Here is a 22,150-nt window from a genome sequence, read left to right on the forward strand (position 1 = left end):
ACCCAGAAAAGACTCCTCCCAAAGTGTGGCCAATAAAAAGATCATTCTAAAATGGGATGATATATCCAAATTTTTAAAGACTGTTCTAATCTACTTTTGTTTTATGTATACTGGGCAGGGAAGGAAAAATATCTTTTCTTTAAAAAAATATTTAAGTAGCTGACTATAATTATTTTCCCTTTAAAAAAACAACTTCCCATTTTGAGGACATACAGAACTGCCAGTTTTCCTTATTTCTAATTCTTAGAAATGTTATGCTCCATAGTACTCACCATTCTCTTTCCTCAGCCTTGAAATGAACTTCTTTGGTGGGATCACGCCAACCTTTTTCTTCTGTGTGGCAATGCTGTGGAAAAGGTCTGCCAGGCATGTCAGCAAGTTTTCCTTCTTTTTTTGCTGGGCCTTGTATGCCAAGACATTCTCACGGAATGGACGGCAGAAGTACAATGCTTGGAGCACGGAGTTACAGTAGCATGTGTTTCCGAACTGGCAAAGGACAACAGGGATGGTTCAAATCACGGTCCAGGGATGTGCCACCTCTGGAGTGGATGAGTAAAGGAGAATGCCACCCTCTGAACCTGCCCAGATTTCCCTTCAGCTGAGTCCAGCGCTCCATATTAGAAAACCATTCTAAATGCTATTGACTCTCTGATCAAGATCAAGAGGAAAATAAATAAAAGTATACTTAAGTCTTAGAACCTTTTGTTTCTAGGAGAAAGATGTCCTGGTGTCTCTCTAGCCCCAAAAAGTCTCTGAAATAACGATAAATACTTGGACTCGAAAAATACAGAGATGAAAAATCTATATATTATAGAAACCCAGAAAGGCAGCTGGCTAAATAAAAGATGCCACATTGCAACACATCAAAACATCCATGACAGTGAAAACAAAATCCAAATCAAAAAGATATACAGGAACTAGGAACAATTGTGCAGCTGAAATAGCCTTGATTGAATGGGAACTTGTTTTAGAATTTCACTTTCAAGATTCCAACATCTCTGCCCACTGGCTTCAGATCACATTTCCTCATGTACTCCAGGCAACAGAGGCAGAAAGCTGACTCTTTTAAGTACCCACCCCCTTCTACCAACTCTCACCATTTTAATTTCTATTGCCTTCAATTTTGTTTCAACCTAGGGGGCAACTCTCTACCTAGAGAAACCCAAGCTTCTGGTTTCCAACAATCTGATTCGGGACCACTCAGTAATATTTTATACCTCTCAAAAATCATGGAGACCCACATTATGGTTGTAGAAGGGAAAAGTCTTATGGGTTTTTTAACTGACTGTAACACCAATTCTGGTGGAGAACACAGTTGAGGCTATCACTTTACAACTTCTCATATGCAGTTAAATATAAAGAAGTAAAATCTAAGGGGGTGACAAGGTTACTAACACAGATTACATTAAATCTGTAGAAGATTAAAATAGAACATGAACCTCTTCTCATAAACGCTTGTTGGCTTATGTGTCGTTTATCCAAGAGTGAGACAGATGCTCTGCCATGCTTAACGTGACATTTCTACATATGCTAAAATAGAACATTTCCTATTTTTATATATTTTTAATCTACTCTGGCATAATTAGGCAGCAGGACATTCTCTTTTTACCGAGAAGCTGGGACTTTCATAAATTACCATTGGAAGGGAACAAAAATGGGGGAATTAATAAATCTAGATCTCCCAATTCTTCCACAAACTAAGAAACAGAGCCTTTCTGCAGAGAAAGGACTGAGTGAGGAAGAAAAGTCAGGAGGTGGTGGGTAATAAATACTGCCTTACTACCAGGCTACAATTAACTCATCAAGGAAGCTGCCTGATACATCTGGCCATATACAAAGGGACACTGCTGAGTGCAAGTAAATGGAGGCCAAGTAATTCTGAGGTAAACTGGTCCAAGTTTTTGCCCCCACACCCTGCTTCAGGTACTATCAGCAAGTTATAGTGTTAGTTACTGGTAATGAGCTGGGGACATTTTAAAAATTCTGGTTGGACTGATGCAATTAAAACACAGACTATCTGAAGAATTCATCCAAGTGATAAAAGGGAAATGTATACAAGCAGATCTGGCTTAAAACCTACTAAAATAGGTCTGAAATTTATCTGTGAAAAGGAGATTGCTTAAAGCACAGGGGTTAAAAAGATTCTGACCCAACAGGGCAGTAAGTAAACTATCTCCTGTTTGTTTTTTTGTTTTCTGGGACAGCACATCTTTCAAAATGGATTCAAATCCCCCCATGCCCAAAATCTGCTACTTCTAGTAACTAAAGAGGATAAATCATGATATGAGATCCGAAATGATGAAAATGCCAACGAAGTCACTTCAAGTACTCTAAACCATTTGATAAAAAGCAATACATTTTAAATACTTACATTGACCAATCCGAAGTAGTGTTCATTGATTGGGAACTGCTCTGGACCAATGTCTTTTTCCAGAGCAGAGGCATTGGTGCCCTAAAGAAGAAAAATAATAAAAGTTCTGTTTCTGGCAAAATAGACAAGAAAGTAAAATGATATTATGGAGAGTCAACTATTGACACAAGCATCTCCAAGATGTTTGGTGATGCTCATGTAGAAAGAAAAGAGTTCAGAAGTAAACAGGTGAATTAGTTAATAATGTCACACCTATTCCCCTCTTCATCCCACTCATTCATCCTCCCTAAACCTATTTTACTGGCTTCCATTGTCTTCCATTAGGAAGGAGGCGTGAGATAGACAAAGGAGCAGACTATCAATGAGCATTTCCAAATAAAATATATTAAGCTCAGACAGCTGCAGCTGCATTTGTAATATTTCATGGTACACAGAACCATAGGATTACTTCCAAAGTCAATTATTCTTTCTGATAAAGATTTACTGTGTACCCACTATGTGCCAGACACTATTCCAGGTAGTACTCCAGAACAGTTTACAAAACAGACATGGATCCCTTCATGGGGTTCATATCCTAGTAAATGAGGGAAACTGAAACAAACAAACAAAAAACTAGTCTACTAGGCAGTATATTAGAGGGTGATAAATGCAGTGGACAAAAATAAAGTAGGAAATGGGGGTGCAGTAGGGAATGAGGAGAGGGATGGTGCAGAGCAGCTTTAAATATCTGGTCAGATAAGGCCTTACTGAGTAGGTGAAATGCTCAAGGAATACTGTGAACAGTGGAGATATGCAATTTAAAATCTCACAATTACCAAATGTATAAAACTAATAAGCCTCATGAGCCCAAGTTCTACACTCCAACTTGGTAGCAATAATAGCTACTCTATATCTCTCCTATGTGCCAGGGACTGTGCTAAGCAATTCTCACAACAATCTTCTTAGGTAAGTACTATTATTATTCCCATTTAATAGACAAGGAATTTAAGGCTTAGAAGGGTTAAACAGTATGCCCCTAAGTGTCTGCTTACTCCAACTGAGTGGCAGAGCTAGAATGTGTATGCAGGGAGTTGACTTGGGAGCCCATGACCATAAACCCAATGCTGTACAGAGCAATTATAGCAATCAAAACCATTTCCTAAGCCCCACCGAGGGCCAGTCTCTGGCACTACCAAATTGATGATCATTCTTCCCCAAGGCGTGAATGACTCTGCTGGGATTAGAAACCTGACCAAAGTTCAGTCCAATATGGTAAGTAGTTGGGGGTGGATGAGCAGGATAAACCTTCATTTGCAGCTGTAGCCCCATCATCAACATACAGCTTCCTCACATTCTCATTTTATCATGAAAGACTCAGGTCACAGATTCTAAAAGATTTGGGAACTAAGCATTTTAAAAAGAAAAAGAGATGAGCATGTTTTCTTTAAAAAAAATAAGTGTTCTGATGCCACCTATTCTTGACTCAATAGAATTAACATCACTGCCTCCAGAAAGAAACTGCCAAAAAGTGGAGTAAGAACTGGCCAAAACAGCCACTTGTCATTAAATGCAAAAAAAAGAAAAACGAAACAAAACAAAAACAATTTTAAGCAAATAGACCAACCACAGAAATGGCAATTCCAAACCCCTTATATCTTTTTTTTTCCCTGGCATGGGCAGGCTCTGGGAATCAAACCCAGGGTCTCCAGCATGGCAGGCGAGAACGCTGCCACTGAGCCACTGTTGCCTACCCCCTCATATATCTTTTATTTCCATTTGTTCACTAGGTCCTATATATTGTTTCAATAATCCGAATTCCTTTATCTGTCATCTGAGAGTTTGAGTTTAGTGGTCTTTTGTGTGTAGTATGATTTTACTATCTTTTCTTTAGAATGTGTACATGGTTTTTATTGCCTTCACAATAATGAGGCCCCATATAGAATAGCACATCAAATTATGGCAGGATTTTATGCTATAGACAAAACCCACCAACAATTTTCAATAAAACTATATCTCATCCATAAATCAATATAAATAATATACATCAAATACCTCCATAGTCATTTTTGAAGCAAAATTAGAATATATTGCTTAGATCCTCATTAAATCTTTCTTCATGAGGTAGCAGCAATATATTCACATTAATCCATAATTTTGCCATCTCACCATTCTAGGATAGAGTCTACTTTTTTCTGCCTGTCTTAGCATTTTCCCATTTTAGGGAGAGGGGTGATAACTCATACTAAGGTCAGTTCCCTTAAGGGGCAGGGCTTAAGAGAAATATCCTGGGGGCAAGAGACAGGGACCAATCAGGAGGTATAGAATGGAGAAAAGCATAGGAGAGAATAAAGTGAGTTAACAGCGTCTTCAATGAAGTTTGGCTCTTCCTGGAGGTCACTACTCCCTTGCCATCAGGTCAAGCTTGTTATTTCGATTGCACACCACATGCACACAAAGTGGAAGCATCAGCAGGTCAAGCTGGCAGGGCTCTGACACTCAGTGCTGCTTCCAGACCACGATTTCACTGCTTTGTCAAAACACCTGCCTTCCTGAAGCCCATGCCTCCTCGCATTGTACAAACCCCTTCTTTTCTCTTCTTCTTGGCTAACTTCCATTCACGGAAGACCTACCTTTACACCCCAATTCCTGCCATCATGCCATAGATGGATGGACAGGGAAGGTTATTAGGGCTGTCTGAAGCTTCCACGGGCATGATAATTTGAACAAAATTGTATGTACTCTCCCAATCTACTGGGCAATGAGGCAAAAGTGGTACCCTCCACCACTTTCAAGCCCTCTTACTTTTTATAAACATATACTCTAGAAAATCGTTCCCATGGAGACAGAAAATGGCAGTTTTGTCACTGATGTTGATGTATGAAACCAAACTCTTGCTTAATATGCTAGTGTTTTCCACTGGAAACATGAATTTGTGAACATCCTTCACCGATTTTTGGAATTAGACATATTAAAACTAACTCTCTCCATGATAAAAGACATGATGAAGAATGAGTGCTTATTATATACCAGTCACTGTTATAATTGCAAGTCCATTAGGCAGTACCAATCAAAATTTTAAATAAGCATATTCTTCAACCCAGCAATTATACTTTAAACATTTCTTTTCCTACAAATACACCCACACAGGTGCAAAAAAGATAAGACCCAAATAATATAAGCATGGCTTAAACAAGTTGGAAGTTGATTTCTCCCTTTCATGTAAACATTCAGAGCAAGAAGCAGAGCATACAGTGGAGGGAGGGAATGGATACAATGGAGGGAATTCAGATTCCTTTTAGCTTGCTTTGCTATCCTCAAAAGTCAGCTTCTATCTTTGAAGCCAAGGTGGCTATTCCAGCTCCTGCCATCAAATAACATCTGCCACCAGCAGGAAGCAGAAAAGAAGGGAAGAGATAGCTTCTCCCATTTCAAGGATGCCTCAGGAAGCACATTTATTCACTGATGGACAGAATCTTATCCTAACACAGGGCCATACCCAGCTGCAAGGGAGCTAGGCAAACGTGGTTGTTATCTTAGCAGCCCATCCAGCTAAAACTTTCTTAGAGAAACAGAAATGATTAGCAGTCAGTGGCTCAGATGGTCCTCAGAGCAAGATCTGAGACAAAAAAAATTTTAAATAATTTGAACTGGCTAAATAAGTGTAATAATCCATATGATGGAATACCATGCACCTATCTAAAAAACAATAAACTATTCTACAGATACTGCTATGTGAATGTGTACATGATCATTCATAAAGTAAAAGCAGGTTACAGATTAGCAATGTGTATTAAACAACACTGGAAATGACACTGAACCCCTGTTTTGTGTCCAGCACTGTGGTCTGAAATTGTTATGTACTCCAAAAAAGCCATGTTCTTTTCATCCTAATTCAATCTTGGGGGAGAGAGAGGAGCCACGTTCTTTTAATCCTAATCCAGCTTTGTAAAGTGGGACCTCTTGATCAGTTCATCTCCACAGAGATGTGACCCACCCAATTGTGGGTATGATCTTTTGATTAAATGAAGATGTGACTCTGCCCATTCAAAGTGGGTCTCAATTAGTTTACTGGAATTCTTAAAAGAGCTGACACAAAGGGCAGAGAGTTAGACGCTTAGAGACAGACAGAAGAAGCTCAGAGAGGAGGCCACTGAAACCAAGAGCTGAAAGCAGCAAAACCCAGGAGCAAAGGGCCAGCAGACGTTGCCACATGCCTTCCCAGTTTACAGGAAAATCCCAGATGGTGCCTTGCCTCCAAAAAGGTATCTTTTTGTTAGTGCCTCAACATGGATATTTTCATGGCCTTAGAATTGTAACTTGCAACTTAATAAATCCCTTTTATAAAAGCTAATCCATTTCTGACATATTGCATTTCAGCAGCACTAGCAAACTAAAACAAGCACCATTCTACATCTGAGGAGACAAATGGTAATAGAGCAGAGAGGCCACTACATTCAAGCACCTACAGCCTACCAAAAATGCCTGAAAGAATACTTGAGAAATTACTAACAGAGGTCACCAGCATCTGAGGAGGGGCTTTTTTATCTTCTCAATTGTTTGAATTTTTCACTATGAGCATGTGTTATTTATGAAACAAAAATTTTAATAAACTAAAGTGTTGCTTCCTATTGAAACGGAGCTCAAAGGATATTAAGGAATGATGAGAAAAATAGAAAGGAAGAAAGAAAGAAAGACACAGACGGGCTCAGGGGGTCTGAAGCTTGAGTTTACTTCAGACAGACTTCAGACAATTTTATTCTTAACCAGATCTTGGTTATATACCACAGGATGTCAATAGGCATGCATGCATTTCCTGAGGGAGCAAAGGTCTTATCTTTCAGTGTTCTTCATACTTAACATAACCATTTGGGGTAAACATTCTCTTCCTCCCAGACTGCTCTACATAACAATCTCCACAGTTTACTGCCGCCATCCTGAGGCCAGCTGCTTGCAACAAATTCTGTAGGTCTTGCTTTAAACTTTTGGCTCCTACACTAAAGCCCTGAAGACCAGTTACCTAAGGCCCTCAGCACACATATCAGAGTTGTATGTGTGCAGCCATTCTCCTCTCCCTCCCCCCACCCGGTCCATATAAATGCCTCTGATTTTGGTCATTTCACCTCTCTTGGCCTTAGTCTTCTGGCAAAGAGGTGGGGCTGCTGATATGCAGCCTGCCTATTCCTCAGGGTGGTGGAGAGAATCAAGCCAAAGTAGGAATGCTATTAGAGCTGTAAAAATTGTAAAGTACATCACAAACCCAAGACACTGCACTTCTATTGCTAGCACCCAGCACAATGGAATAAAAGGAAAATGGGTGGCACTGAAAAATAATTGTTACATGACCAGATGCTGAACAAAGGACTTGTCTATGGGGGTAAATCACAAGGTCTAGAAGAATAATAAACATAGAGTTCTTATTTCCATCAGTAAAAATAATGGGAATCTGGAAAACAATGCATCCAATCTTATTAAAAATAGAAATCTGGGCTGGGACCAATTCCAACAAGAAGACTGTAATGTTAGCTCTTCAAACACCTCTGAAAGCAATACTGGGACTACTGAGGGGTGCCTTAAAAACACAAAACAAACAGCAATAACAAAAGCCCAGGAAGGATGAATCATAAATGCATAATATCGGTATGCAAAGGAATCTTTTTAAAGCAATTGTAAGAAAAACAAGTTAGAATCTTCCTTAAGGGGGTGGGGGGTGGGGGAGAGACAGATCAATGCCCAGAAGGGAAAAAAATAAGAACTACATCATCACAAGGTCTGTAAAAAACAATGAGAAAATAAATAAAATAAAATAAAGACCAAGGACAACACTGCCATAACAGGGGGAAAGGGAGCCTAAAACACAGAAACCAGAAAAGGTCTCTGAGATCAGCTAGACCATTTCACAGTGAAGAAATAAGATGCACAGAAATAAAATTATAGGCCCAACATCACCACAAAGAGGTCCATTTATCTTCATCCTAGAACATGCTGCCTCTCAAATTTGAACAAGAGAGAGAAGGGACACAGAAATGCCAAAAATAACATACAAGCAGTTCTAGGTGTCCAGGGACCAAGTCATTAATTACAAACGAATTAAAATATGTGGCAGGGATAGTGAATGTTGTTGCTAAACCACATTTTTAGGTCTATGTACAAAAGTATACTTCGTTTAAATATGTCTTCAAAGTACATAAAGGACTAATCTTCAAAAGGACTAGTCTTCCCAGAATTTTGAGGACAAAGTTCATCCCTATAGCCTTACAGAGAAAGCTGGGCAAAGATGAAGGGTGCAGCCCAAGGTCTGAGGACAAGTGCTCTGGTTGCCTAGCTGCCTGAATGTAATATAACAGAAATGGAACGGCTTTTAAAAAGGGGAATTTATTTAGTTGCAAATTCGCAGTTCTAAGGCTGTGAAACCATCCAAATTAAAACAAGTCTACAGAAATGTCCAAATTAAGGCACCAATAAGACGTTACCTTCATTCAAGAAGGGCCAATGAAGTTCAGGGTTTCTCTCTCAACTAGAAAGGCACATGGGGACCATGCGACAACTGCCAGCTTTCTCTCCAGGCTTCTTGTTTCATGAAACTCCCCCAGAGGCGTTTTCTTTCTTCATCTCTAAATGTCTCTGACTGTGTGGGCTCTACTTGGCTCTCAAACTTTCTCCACAATGCTTTCTCTTTTTTAAAGGATTCCAGTAAACTAATCAAGACCCACTTGGAATGGGTGGAGCCACAGCTCCATGGAGATAATTTAATCAAGTTTCCAACCTATTGTGCTGCATAGAGATTATGAAAAAATGGCTACCTCCAAGAGATGGCTCAGGATGGCTTTTCTAGGATATATAATCTTTTCAAACAGGCACCACAAGTCAGAAACTGCCTGGCAGATTTCAAGATTTCAAATTCCTCGGACATAATTAATAACAATAACAGATAATAGGTAAAAAGCATGTACTCTGTCTAATCATTTTTCACTTTATGTGCATTTTACTCATTTTTGATCCTCACAATAACCCTATGAAGCGGATACTTCATTATTGTCTCCATTCTACAGATTAGAAATCTGAGGCACAGAGAGGTACATAATATTCTAATATCACTAAAGTTCGCACAGCTAGTAAGGAACAGCACTGAGTTTGGCTCTGCAGCAGGTGCTCCCAACCAGTATGCAGTATTGTCTCCCATGGAGGAAAATCTCCTCAGAACCACAGAACTGTAGGCTGAAGGACTAAAGTAATTGGGGGGTTTGCAAAGTTGTAGCAACAAACCCCAACCTCTGAGAAACCCCTCAAGGTATTTTAGAATGAAAACATACATGTCCTGTTCTGTTAAACCTCCACAGGGTATTGCAAGCTGCTTAAGGATTTAAACAGCATAAACAATATAAGGAACTTAAAATTAAGGGTGGGAATCAAGGGAGACATGAGATGTAGTCAAGAAGAAAATAGAGTTTTCAAAATGGTTTCCGGGTTGTGAATCTTAATCTAATCAAATATGAAAAGGAAGCAGTATTAATTTTAAAAAGACATAAAGAGAAAACAGCATAACAGCAAAAATAAATTCTAAGTAGAGAATCATCTTACAGATAACAATAGAATAATGTGCAATTTAATTTTATAGCCTCTAAATTTCTGGATAAATACTGAAAATAACATAACAGAATAATGAAACAGAGGAAAGAGACAGGACTTCTGGTTGACCAAGGTGGGCACATAAGACATCCCATGGTGCCATTCCTGCACAGAATCTCTGAACAATGAACAAAAACTGGCAGAGCTATCTTCCTCAAAATTTTTGTAAAAAAGTTAAAGGGTTGCAAACTGAAGGAGAACCAAATCAATAAAATGTACCTTTAAAAATGGTGGAAGAGAGTTTACCAGCAGCAGGAGCTGAGTATAACCAAACTCCAACTGTAGAATTAATTAACAAATTCTGACTACTAAAAGTAGGCCCCCAGTTCAGCTGAACCTTGAGGTCCCTGCTTTTTGCCCTGGCACAGAGGGGGCAGGGCTGACAGAAAAAGACAAAAAAAAACAGAGTTTTTTTTTGGATTTGAAAAGGTCTGGGCCCTGAAGGAAAGGGGGGAACACATAGGATATAGAGATACACAGAGCGGCATACCAACTTAAGCTCTTGATTGGCAAACCTAAGGAATGGGACTCCTGCTCTGAAAAGGATTTTTCTCTTTCATTTTGGTGTCTGTGTTTCTACATCTTGACTGTTTTTTTGGATACAGCTGCAAGGCTTCACAGGCTCCACTGCCCCAGGCATAAACAGAATTAGGCTTGTCTGAGTGTTTGTCTGGAGCCTGTGCCTTTCCCAGGAGAGGGGTGGGGCCAAGCTCAGGTGGAATCCCTGTTTTTTCACTTTCGATTTCTTCTTTTTGTTCATTTCTTGCCTTCTTTATATCCTCCCTCAATTCACTGATTTGATTTTTGATGAGGTTTTCCATGTCTCTTTGAACATTCTGAATTGTTTCAACTCCTGTATTTCATTTGAATTATTGGTTTGTTCCTTACTGGACTGTATCTTCAGTTTTCCTGGTATGATTTGTTATTTTCGCTGGCGTCTAGGCATTTAATTACCTTAATTTATTCTGGAGATTGTTTTCACTTTTTTTACCTAGGATTTTCTTCCTGGATGACTTTGTCTGTCTGTTCTTTGACATTCATTTCAGCTTTTTGTGGACCTCTAGCTTAAGTTTTGTTTAACAGAAAAGAATTTTTCAGTTCTTGTTTTCTTGTTTCTTGCCCTGCCTGTATGGTGTCTTCACCCTCTCTTAGTAGTGTCTACTTGTGTATGTGTAGACGTCTCAGCAGAAAATGGAGGCGAGAAGACAGTGGAATGATACATTTAAATTACTAAAAGAGAAAAATTGCCAACCAAGAATTCTATATCCAGCAAAACTGTCCTTCGAAAATGAGGGAGAAATTAAAACTTTTCTAGACAAAAAATCACTGAAAGAATTTGTGACCAAAAGACAGGCTCTGCAAGAAGTTCTAAACGGAGCACAAGAGACAGATAGGAAAAGACAGGAGAGAGAGGTGCAGAGAAGAGTGTAGAAATGAAGACTATCAGTACAGGTGAAAAGAAGGAGAATTAGATATGACATATAAAATCCAAAAGGCAAAATAGTAGAAAAAAGTACTGCCTGTACAGTAATAACACTAAATGTTAATGCATTAAACTGCCCAATCAAAAGACATAGATGGGCAGAATGGATGAAAAAACAGGATCCATCTATATGCTGTCTGTAGGAAATGCACCTTAGACCCAAGAATAAATGTAGGTTGAAAGTCAAAGGTTGGGAAAGGATATATCATACAAATAACAATCAGAAAAGAGCAAGAATAGCTATACTAACATCAAACAAATTAGACTTCAAATGTAAAACAGTTAAAAAAGACAAAGAAGGACACTATATATCAATAAAAGGAACAATTCAACAAGAAGACATAACAATCATAAATATTTATGCACTGAGCCAGAATGCTCCAAAATACATGAGACAAACTGAGAAAACTGAAAAGAGAAATAGACACATCTACCATGATAGTTGGAGACTTCAATTCCCCACTCTCATCAGAACATCTAGACAGAAGATCAATAAAGAAACAGAATTTGAATAATACAATAAATGAGCTAGACTTAACAGACATTTATAGAACATTACACCCCACAACAGCAGGATATACCTTTTTGTCAATTGCTCATGGATCATTCTTAAGTGTTCTAGTTTGCTAGCTGCCAGAATGCAACACACCAGAGACAGACTGGCTTTCAATAAAAGGGGATTTATTTAGTACTTCAGAGGAAAGGCAAATTAACCCCAAAGCAAGCGAAAGGGAAGAAATAATGATGATTAGAGCAGAAATAAATGAAATTGAGAACATGAAAATAATCAAGAAAATCAACAAAACCAGGTTCTATGAGAAAATCAGTAAGATTGATGGACCCTTAGCAAGGTTGACAAAAAAGAAGAGAGAGGATGCAAACAAATAAAATCAGAAATGGAAGAGGAGATATAACCACTGACCCCACAGAAATAAAGAAAGTAATGAAAGGATACTATGAACAACTTTATGCTAATAAACTCAACAATGTAGACGAAATGGGCAACTTCCTAGAAAGGCATGAATGACCAACACTGACTCCAGAAGAAATAGATGACCTCAACAAGCCAATCACAAGTAAAGAAACTGAATCACTCATTAAGAAGCTCCCCAAAAAGAAAAGTCCAGGACCAGATGGCTTCACATGTGAATTCTACCAAACATTCCAAAAAGAGTCAGTACCAATCCTGCTCAAACTCTTCAAAAAAATTGAAGAGGAGGGAAAGCTACCTGACTCATTCTATGAAGCCAACATCACCCTCATACCAAAACCAGACAAAGACATTACAAAAAAAGAAAACTACAGACCAATCTCTCTTATGAATATAGATGCAAAAATCTTCCACAAAATTCTTGCAAATCAAATCCAACAGCATATTAAAAGAAGTATACATCATGACCAACTAGGATTCATCCCAGGTATGTAAGGATGGTTCGACATAAGAAAATCAATTAATGTAATACACCATATCAACAAATCAAAGCAGAAAAACCACATGATCATCTCGATTGATGCAGAAAAGGCATTTGACAAAATTCAACATCCTTTCTTGTTGAAAACACTTCAAAGGATACGGATATAAGGGAACTTCCTCAATATGATGAAGGGAATATACGAAACATCATCCTCAATGGGGAAAAACTGAAATCTTTCCCCCTACGATCAGGAACAAGACAAAGATGTCCACTATCATCACTGTTATTCAACACTGCGTTGGAAGTTCTAGCCAGAGAAATCAGACAAGAAAAAGAAATACAAGGCATCAAAATTGGAAACAAAGAAGTAGAACTCTCACTGTTCGCAGATGATATGATACTATATACTGAAAACTCCACAGCAAAACTACTAGAGCTAATAAATGAGCACAGCAAAGTGGCAGGTTACAAAATCAACACTCAAAAATGTGTAGTGTTTCCATACACTAGTAATGAACAATCTGAGGGGGAAATCATGAAAAAATTCCGTTTACAATTGCAACCAAAAGAATAAAATATTTAGGAATAAATTTAACTAAAGAGACAAAAGACCTATACAGAAAAAACTATAAGAAATTGTTAAAAGAAATCACAGAAGACCTAAATAAATGGAAGGGCATACCATGTTCATGGATTAGAAGACTAAATATAGTTAAGATGTCAATTCTACATAAATTGATTCACAGATTCAATGCAATACCAATCAAAATCATACTTTTCAAAGATAGAAAAACCAATAACCAAATTTATCTGGAAGGGCAAGGTGCCCCAGATAGTTAAAAGTATCCTGAGAAAAAAAATGAAATCAGAGGTCTCATGCTACCTGACTTTAAGGCTACAGTGGTCAAAACAGCATGGTACTGGCATAAAGATATATATACTGACCAAAGGAATCATATAGAGTGTTCAGATATAGACCCTCTCATCTATGGACAATTGATCTTTGATAAGGCAGTCAAGCCAATTCACCTGAGACAGAACAATCTCTTCAATAAATGGTGCCTAGAGAACTGGATATACACATGCAAAAGAATGAAAGAGGATCCATATCTCACACCCTATACAAAATTAACTCAAAATGGATCAATGACCTAAACATTAGATCTAAGGCCATAAAACTATTAGAAGAAAATGTAGGTAAGTATCTTATAAATCTTATAATAGGAAGCGGTTTCCTAGACCTACACCCAAAGTACAAGCATTGAAGAAAGAAAAAAATGAGAACTCCTCAAAATTAAACACTTTTGTACATCAAAGAACTTTGTCAAGAAAGTAAAAAGACAGCCAACACAATGGGAGACAATATTTGGAAACTAAATATCAGATAAAGTTCTGGTATTCAAAATAAATAAATAGATTGCTCAACTCAACAACAATAAGACAGACAGCCCAATTCCAATATGGGCAAAAGACCTGAACAGACACTTTTCAGAAGAGGAAATACAAATGGCCAAAAGGCACATGAAAAGATGCTCAACTTCACTGGCTATTAGGGAAATGCAAATCAAAACCAAAATGAGATATCATCTCACACCCACCAGAATGGCCATTATCAATAAAACAGAAAACGACAAGTGTTGGAGAGGATGCGGAGAAAGAGGCACACTTATCCACTGTTGGTGGGGATGTCAAATGGTACAACGACTGTGGAAAGCAGTTTGTCAGCTCCTCAGGAAGCTAAGTATAGAATTGCCATACGACTCGGCAATACCATTGCTAGGTATCTACTCAGAGGACATGAGGGCAAAGACACACACAGACATTTGCACACCAATGTTTATAGCAGCATTATTTACAATTGCCAAGAGATGGAAATAGCCCAAATATCCATCAACAGAGGAGTGGCTAAACAAGCTATGATATACACATATGATGGAATATTATGCAGCTGTAAGACAGAAGAAAGTTATGAAGTTATATAACAGCATGGATGGACCTTAACGACATCATGCTAAGTGAGATGGACCAGAAACAAAAGGACAAATACTGTATGGTCTCACTGATATGAACTAACATTAATGAATGAACTTGAATAATTTCAGTTAAGAACAGAAGTCATCAGGAGACAGAAACAGGGTAGATATTGGGTAACTGGAACTGAAGGGATACAGATTGTACAACAGGACTGATTGTAAAAATTCAGAAATGGATAGCACAATACTACCTAACTGTAATACAATAATGTTAGAACACTGAATGAAGCTGAATGTGAGAATGATAGAGGGAGGAGGCCTGGGGGCACAAATGAAATTAGAAGGAAAGATATACGATAAAGACTGAAATGGTAAAATCTCAGAATGCCTAGACTGTATTATGATAGTGACTAAAGGTATAAATTTAAAAATATTTTGCATGAGGAAGAACAAAGGAAAGTCAGTAATGCAGGGTGTTGAAAATAGATGGTAATTGTATTTTAAAACTTTAACTTATGTGTGAAACCAAAGCAAAAAATGTTTAGTTGGTACAAAATTTATATTTCAACTAGTGCATTTCCTAATATAGTTTGTGGACAGCTTAACTGAACACCATAAGTACATGGAACCTTGAGTAGGGCATGAGATTTTGTAGGTTTGTCCAGTGATGCCCTGATAAATCCCAGAGTGATTTCAACAATGAATAAAAAAGTATTTTCAAAGTTCCCTTGGGGGAATGGCAAGAAAGGGGGAAAATTCAACTTCCCCAAGTGGAGAATTCTTGATATTCTCACAAGCAGTGGGGACAACCAAAGCAATAAGCTGAGCCCCCAATCTTGGGGTTTGTTCACATGAACTTAACCTCGCAAAGGATAGGCTAAGTCTACTTAAAATTAGATCTTAGTCACCCCCAAGAGAACCTCTTTTGTTGCTCAGATATGGCCTCTCTCAGCCAACACGTCAAACAACTCTCTGCCCTCCCCCCTCTCTACGTGGGACATGACTACCAGGGGTGCGGACCTTCCTGGCAATGTGGGACAGAAATCCTAGAATGAGCTGAGACTCAGCACCAAGGGATTGAGAAAAGTTTCTCGACCAAAAGGGGGAAGAGAGAAATGAGACAAAATAAAGTACCAATGGCTGAGAGATTCCAAGCAGAGTCAAGAGGTTATCCTGGAGGTTATTCTTGTGTGTTAAAAGATATCACCTTTTTAGTTAAGGCATAACAGAGAGGCTGGAGGGAATTGCCTGAAAATGTAGAGCTGTGTTCCAGTAGCCATGTTTCTTGAAGATGATTGTATAATGATATAGCTTTCACAATGTGACCGTGTGATTGTGAAAACCTTGCGTCTGATGCTTCTTTTATCTACATTATAGATAGATGAGTAAAGCATAAGGATTAAAAATAAATAAATAATAGGGGGAAAATGTTAAAATAAATTTAGTAGATTGAAATGCTAGCGATCAATGAAAGGGAGGGGTAAGGGGCATGGTATGTATGAATTTTTTTCTGTTTTCTTTCTCTTTCTTTTTCTGAATTGATGCAAATGTTCTAAAAAATGATCAAGATGATGAATATACAACTCTGACAAAAAAATGTTCATATTGTATGCTGATTGGTTTTATTAATAAAAATGAAAGAAAGAAAAAAGATCTATAATATGCTCAAGGCGATACAGGAAAACATGCAGAAAGAACTAAAGGATAACAGGAAAATGATGCATGCCATATATGACAATCTCAGTAAAGAGGCAGAACTTTTTAAATGGAACCAAACAGAAATACATGAGTTGAAGACCACAATAACAGGTGTGAGAAATTTCCTAAAGGGCTTCAAAAGCCAAGTGGAGGGGAACAAGGGTGGTTCAGCGGCAGAATTCTCACCTGTCATGCAGGAGACCTGGTTTCAATTCTCAGCCCATGCACACCCCTCAAAAAAAATTCAACAAATGGTACTGTAATAATGGGATGTTCATGTGGAAAAAGAATGAAATCTGATTTCCAACCATGCAGTATCAAAAAAAAAAAAACAAGTGGAGCTGGCAGAAGAGAGTGTCAGTGAAATGATTCAGGCAGAGTAACAGAAAGAAAATAGAATGATAAAAGGTGAACAGAGCCTAAGAGACCTGTGGGACAACAGTAAGCATACCAATACACATATAATGATATAATGGGAGTCCCCACAGAAGAAAGAGTGAAGAGTTAAAAGGAGGTTTAGATCTCCTACTTGGTGAGCGTGTGTTTATTGGTTTTCTTTCTCTTGGGAACAATGAAATTATCTAAAATTGAGAATGTTGATGGACTGTAGACTTTGGGCCCTCTACATGATGCTCTATGAAAGCAGGTGGATGAAGGATGCACTGATAGAGAAGCAGAATGGCAAATAATAGTGTATACTTATGAATGTAGGCTGTGCTGCTGCAAAAAGGAACATTGTCGTGAGGCATGCAACGAAGTGAATGAACATGTGGGACATTTGGTGAGACAAAATAAGCCAGAAACAAAAGAACAACAATGGTATGGTCACCTTTAGAAAATGCTTATAAGAAAACAGGGGCCTAGGCTGTAAGCTTTTAGAGCAGACACACTAAGTCCACAGTGGTGATTATTATTTCTGGATTTTGAGAGGCTGTTTTATATATAATCTGATATTTAGAGATAAGAACGAAGCTGAACAGGTTGGGGTTAAAGTAATTCAGAACATAGGGGTAAGGAAGACAGTGTCTATATTTTAGAACCACAGATACTCTCTTTGAGACCAATGGAAGAAAGGTTTATTTGATCTGGAACTGAAATTTTCTGTAGTGCATAATCTAATTCAACCTTTCTGTATAGCTCATTTGAACAACTGAAACAGTGAACAAAGAATAAGAAAGAGGTTCTTTAATCACGTTTAGATTATTGTAATGCCTATGGAAACATCCTAGAGTACATTAAGTAGATAATCAAAAAATATTGGCAAAGTCCCCTGAAGGAGGGGAGAAAAACTATGGAACTATTAAACCTTACATCAGGGAATCCCCGGATACTGCATCAAACTTTAGGGACACCCAAATCAATAGGCCATGCCCTCGATCATAAAGCTTACTCTTGTGAGGCTTACGTAGGTAGCACAGAAGCTTAGACTACCTATAGGCATACCTAAGAGTTACTTCCAGAAGACCTCTGTTCTTGCTCAGATGTGGCCTCAGTCTCTTTAAGCCCAACTTCACAAGTGAAATCATTGCCCTGCCCTCTACATGGGACATGATATCCAGATGTGAACATCTCCCTGGCAACGTGGAAGAGGACTCCCAGAGATGAATCCAGATCTGGCACCGTGGGATCAACAATTCCATCCTGACCAAATGGGGGGAAATAAGCCTAATTAATAAAGTAGCAGTGGTAGAGAGAGTTCAAATAGAGTCAAGAGGCTACTTTGGAGGTTGCTCTTATGCAAGCTTCAGGTAGACCTTGCTACCTATCATAACCTGCCAACCCTCAACCAGGACCATTCCAGTCAATCCTGAAGAACCCCTAGGGTAATTTATAAGATTCCACAAGGGTTCCAGACACTAGAGTAACTTTCCAGAAACCTACAACCTCCAGATAGGTCCTTGGTCCAGATAAGTCCTGAAACCTATCCCAGCCCTGCCAGAACATCAGATAGTTCCATCTCCCTACCCCATATTAGTCTTCCAGTATCAAAAATTTAGAATTGCCATAGCCAAAACAACCCCAATGAGAGGTATGGAAAGACCAAAGGTGATGGTGGAATTATACATAGAAGATAGGACTTAACAAATGAATATGATTGCTGAATTATTAAATGGATAACTCTTTTAGTCTCCAGTATTTTACAGCAGCTACAAGTAAAAACCTGAAATTGTGAAATTGTAACCCATGTCAAAGTCTGAAATACATTCTACAACTAATTGCGGTGCTATGCTTGGAAATTTATAGCTTTTTTGTATATATGTTATTGTTCACAAAAAAAAGAAGGAAAAAAAAGTCGATTGTGATGATAAAAAATATTTAAGCCCACTACTCTCCTATATTCTGGAGCAGCTAGAAGGAAAAATACGAGAGGATCATATGGTAGCCCATGACAAACTCTGGGATCTATCCTGTAACCACTTTTTGAAGAGTGCTTTGAAAACTATTGCTTTTTTATTTCTTTGCTGTGTATATATGTTATACTATACCATAAAAAAAGTTTTTTAAAAAAAAAAAAAAGAGTGAAGGGGACAAAAGGAATATTCAAAGATAAAATGGAAGAAAATTTCCCAAATTTAGCAAAAGATATTGTGCTGGCTTAAGATTGTTATGTACCTCAAAAAGCCATGTTCTTTTTCCTAATCCAGTTTTGTAGAGGCAGATCTATTGTTTAAGGTGGGACCTTTTGATTAGGTTGTTTCCATGTAGATATGACCCAGTCAACTGTGGGTGGGACCTTTATGATTACATTGTTTCCATGGAGAAACAATGTGACCCACTCAACTGTGGGTCGGACCTTTGTTAGATGGCTTCCATGGAGAAGTATCCCCCTCAGTCAAGGTGAGTCTTAATTCACTTACTGGAGTCCTTTAATACAGAGGCAATTTGGAAAAAGCTTAGAGCTGACCCAAGGATGTTCGGAGATGCAGAAAGAAAACACCCCAGGGGAAGCTGTTTGAAACCAGAAGGCCAGTCATGTGGTTCTCCAACTACTGGTTTTCAGGATGCCCCTGGCCTTTCTTGAGTCACGGTATCTTTCCCTGAATGTCTTAATTCGGACATTCTTTTTGGCCTCAGAACTGTAAACCTGTAACTTATATTCCCTTTATAAAAGCCACCCATTCTCCACAAGCCAGCAACCTTTGCAGGCGAAGAAGGAAAACGTCTCCTGGGGTGCTTCATGAAACCAGAAACCAGGAGAGAAAACTAGCAGATGACAATGCCATGTTCACCATGTGCCCTTCCAGCTGAGAGAGAAGCCCTGACTGTGTTCGCCATGTGCCTTCTCACTAGAGAGAGAGATCCTGAACTTCATCGGCCTTCTTGAATCAAGGTATCTTTCCCTGGATGCCTGTGACTGGACATGTCTATAGACTTGTAATTGGGACATTTTCTCGGCCTTGGAAGTGTAAACTCACAACTCATTAAATTCTCCCTTTTAAAAGCCAAAAAAAAAAAGAAAAGAAAAAGAATAAACTTATCTTAAGATTCTTAGGAACAGTTCATTCTTAAAATAATGTAGGATAAATGACAGTGATTGAATAAAAGAGAAATAGGAAAAGAGGTGTTGATAGTTGGGTAAGGGGCCAAGATGTGTGAACATAAAAAAGAAAAATGGAATCAGTATTCCCCCCAAATTATTTATTTATATAGTTAGATAGTATAAAAATACTATAATCTTTGAGAATTATTATAAGACATGTTTATCTTAAAGAAAGATTGCCCTAGGCATAATTTGAATGGAATAATTATAAGTAAGCACTCAGTACAATGATTTGTAATTACAGTATTAAATATAAAAATAATTGTTATGTATTTCAATAATCCACACTTCTAAAAACTGTTATGATCTGCTGTTAGTACATACCTAAGAATTCATATCTACCTGTGCAGAGTGAAATATTATAAATTGAAAAAATGCATTATAATAATCTTTGCACCTTTGCTTGAGTAGAAATATACAGCAAAAATCTATTTTAAAAGTGCTGGATTATATCACTATCCTTTTTTCCATAACAGACTAGTAGTCTCTGTGGCATGGAGTTTCATAAATATGTATATCATACCTCTTAAGCAGAAGGGGCAGTTTCACTTTCAAAATTATTTATTGATTTGCATTTCTCAGATAACTCATCAGATTTGTCTAGTGATTTAAGCTAAAAGCCACTTCCCCCAGCTCTTATGTATGAAAAACAATGGCCTTTTGGCTCAATCTTGAGGCAGCCATGGTATTGTCAAACCTTCTGTGCTTTGAATAACATAATGTAGCAACAGAGTGCTTTGAGTTGTTCTTCTAGAGAGGGAGATGTGGATTTGGATTATTGCCTGCCGGCCCTGTTGAGCTTTCAGCTATCTGCTCTCTGGAAATAGCAAATCCAGTTTTTAATGGATCCGGCACTTTAGGGATAGCCAGATTTTCATGGCACATACAGATAAAGAAACAAGTTATTGAGTTGGCATGTCAATGCCATGCTTAAAACTGTTCTCTGCAGCAGACTGTCCAAAGTCATTTGTGCACTTAACTCTATTCCCCATCTTTGGCTAGGACTAAGAAGTGTTTAAAAAGTAATTTTATGGATGCTGTTCAGTATTAGAAATGATTGAATAAATGTCGAATTAGTAAAAAAAAAAAAAAAAAAAAAAGCTACCCATTCTGGTATATTGTATTTCAGCAACATTAGCAAACTAAAACTGACATGAATATGCACATTCAAGCAGCACAACAAATTTGTATAAACTCAAAGAGAACCATGCACAGACACATACTAATTAAACTGCTGAGGATAAAGAGCTCTGAATACTGCAAGATAAAAGCAACATGTTATGTACAATGGACTCTCAATAATATTAAATGCTGATTTCCCATCAGAAACTATAGAGGCAAGCAGGCAATGGGATGATTTAAGTGCTGAAATAAAACAACTGCCAACCAATAATTTCATTGCCAGTAAGACTGTATTTCAAAAACAAGGAGAGATTAAGACATTCCTACATAAACAAAAACTGAGGGAGGTTGTCAGCACTAGACCTACCCTACAAGCAAAGCTACAGGGAGTTCTGCAAACTGAAAAGAAACTACACTAGGCAGTGGCTCAAAGCAACATAAAGTAATAAAGACCTCCAGTAAAGGTAACATGGATAATTATAAATACCAGTACCATTATATTGTATTTTTTGTATGTAACACTACTTTTTACTTCTTACAAGTTCTAAAATGCAAATGCATAAAATGTAATGATAAATCTATGGTATAGAAACACAATTGAGAAAAAACATAATCTGTAAAAAGTACAACAAAAGGAAAGGATGGGAAGATAAAGTAATATTATCTGTGTATGCTACTGATCAAATTAAAGGTGACTGTTACAGACTCAGGATGTTAAATTTATGCTCCACGGTAACCACAAAAGAAAATTCTGAAAAATATATAAAGATTATGAAAAAGGGTCTCCAAATGGTGCACTACAAAAAATTCAAATAAATATGAAAGTAGGCATTAATGGAAAAATTGAGGGACAAAAAAGGTATGTCTTTTATAAAGACCAGTTAGCAAAATGGTAGAAGAAAGTACTGCATTATCAGTAGTTACTTTAAATGTAAATGGACA

The 22,150-nt window shown here is 37.8% G+C and overlaps 1 protein-coding gene across 4 annotated transcripts in view; it reads right to left on the reverse strand.

The window, feature by feature from the left end:
- Positions 1–22,150, reverse strand: part of USP46 (ubiquitin specific peptidase 46) — a 95,658-nt gene that overhangs the window by 37,240 nt on the left and 36,268 nt on the right. For all 4 annotated transcript variants that reach the window (XM_077136856.1, XM_077136858.1, XM_077136854.1 and 1 more), the window contains exons 2-3: positions 2,372–2,452; positions 273–486 (exon numbers count right to left, since the gene is read on the reverse strand). In XM_077136856.1, the coding sequence (XP_076992971.1) occupies positions 273–486; positions 2,372–2,452 (295 nt within the window). The remainder of the gene's footprint in view (positions 1–272; positions 487–2,371; positions 2,453–22,150) is intronic.

This window comes from Tamandua tetradactyla, chromosome 19 (genome assembly GCF_023851605.1).
Source record: "Tamandua tetradactyla isolate mTamTet1 chromosome 19, mTamTet1.pri, whole genome shotgun sequence".
Classification (NCBI taxonomy): domain Eukaryota; kingdom Metazoa; phylum Chordata; class Mammalia; order Pilosa; family Myrmecophagidae; genus Tamandua; species Tamandua tetradactyla.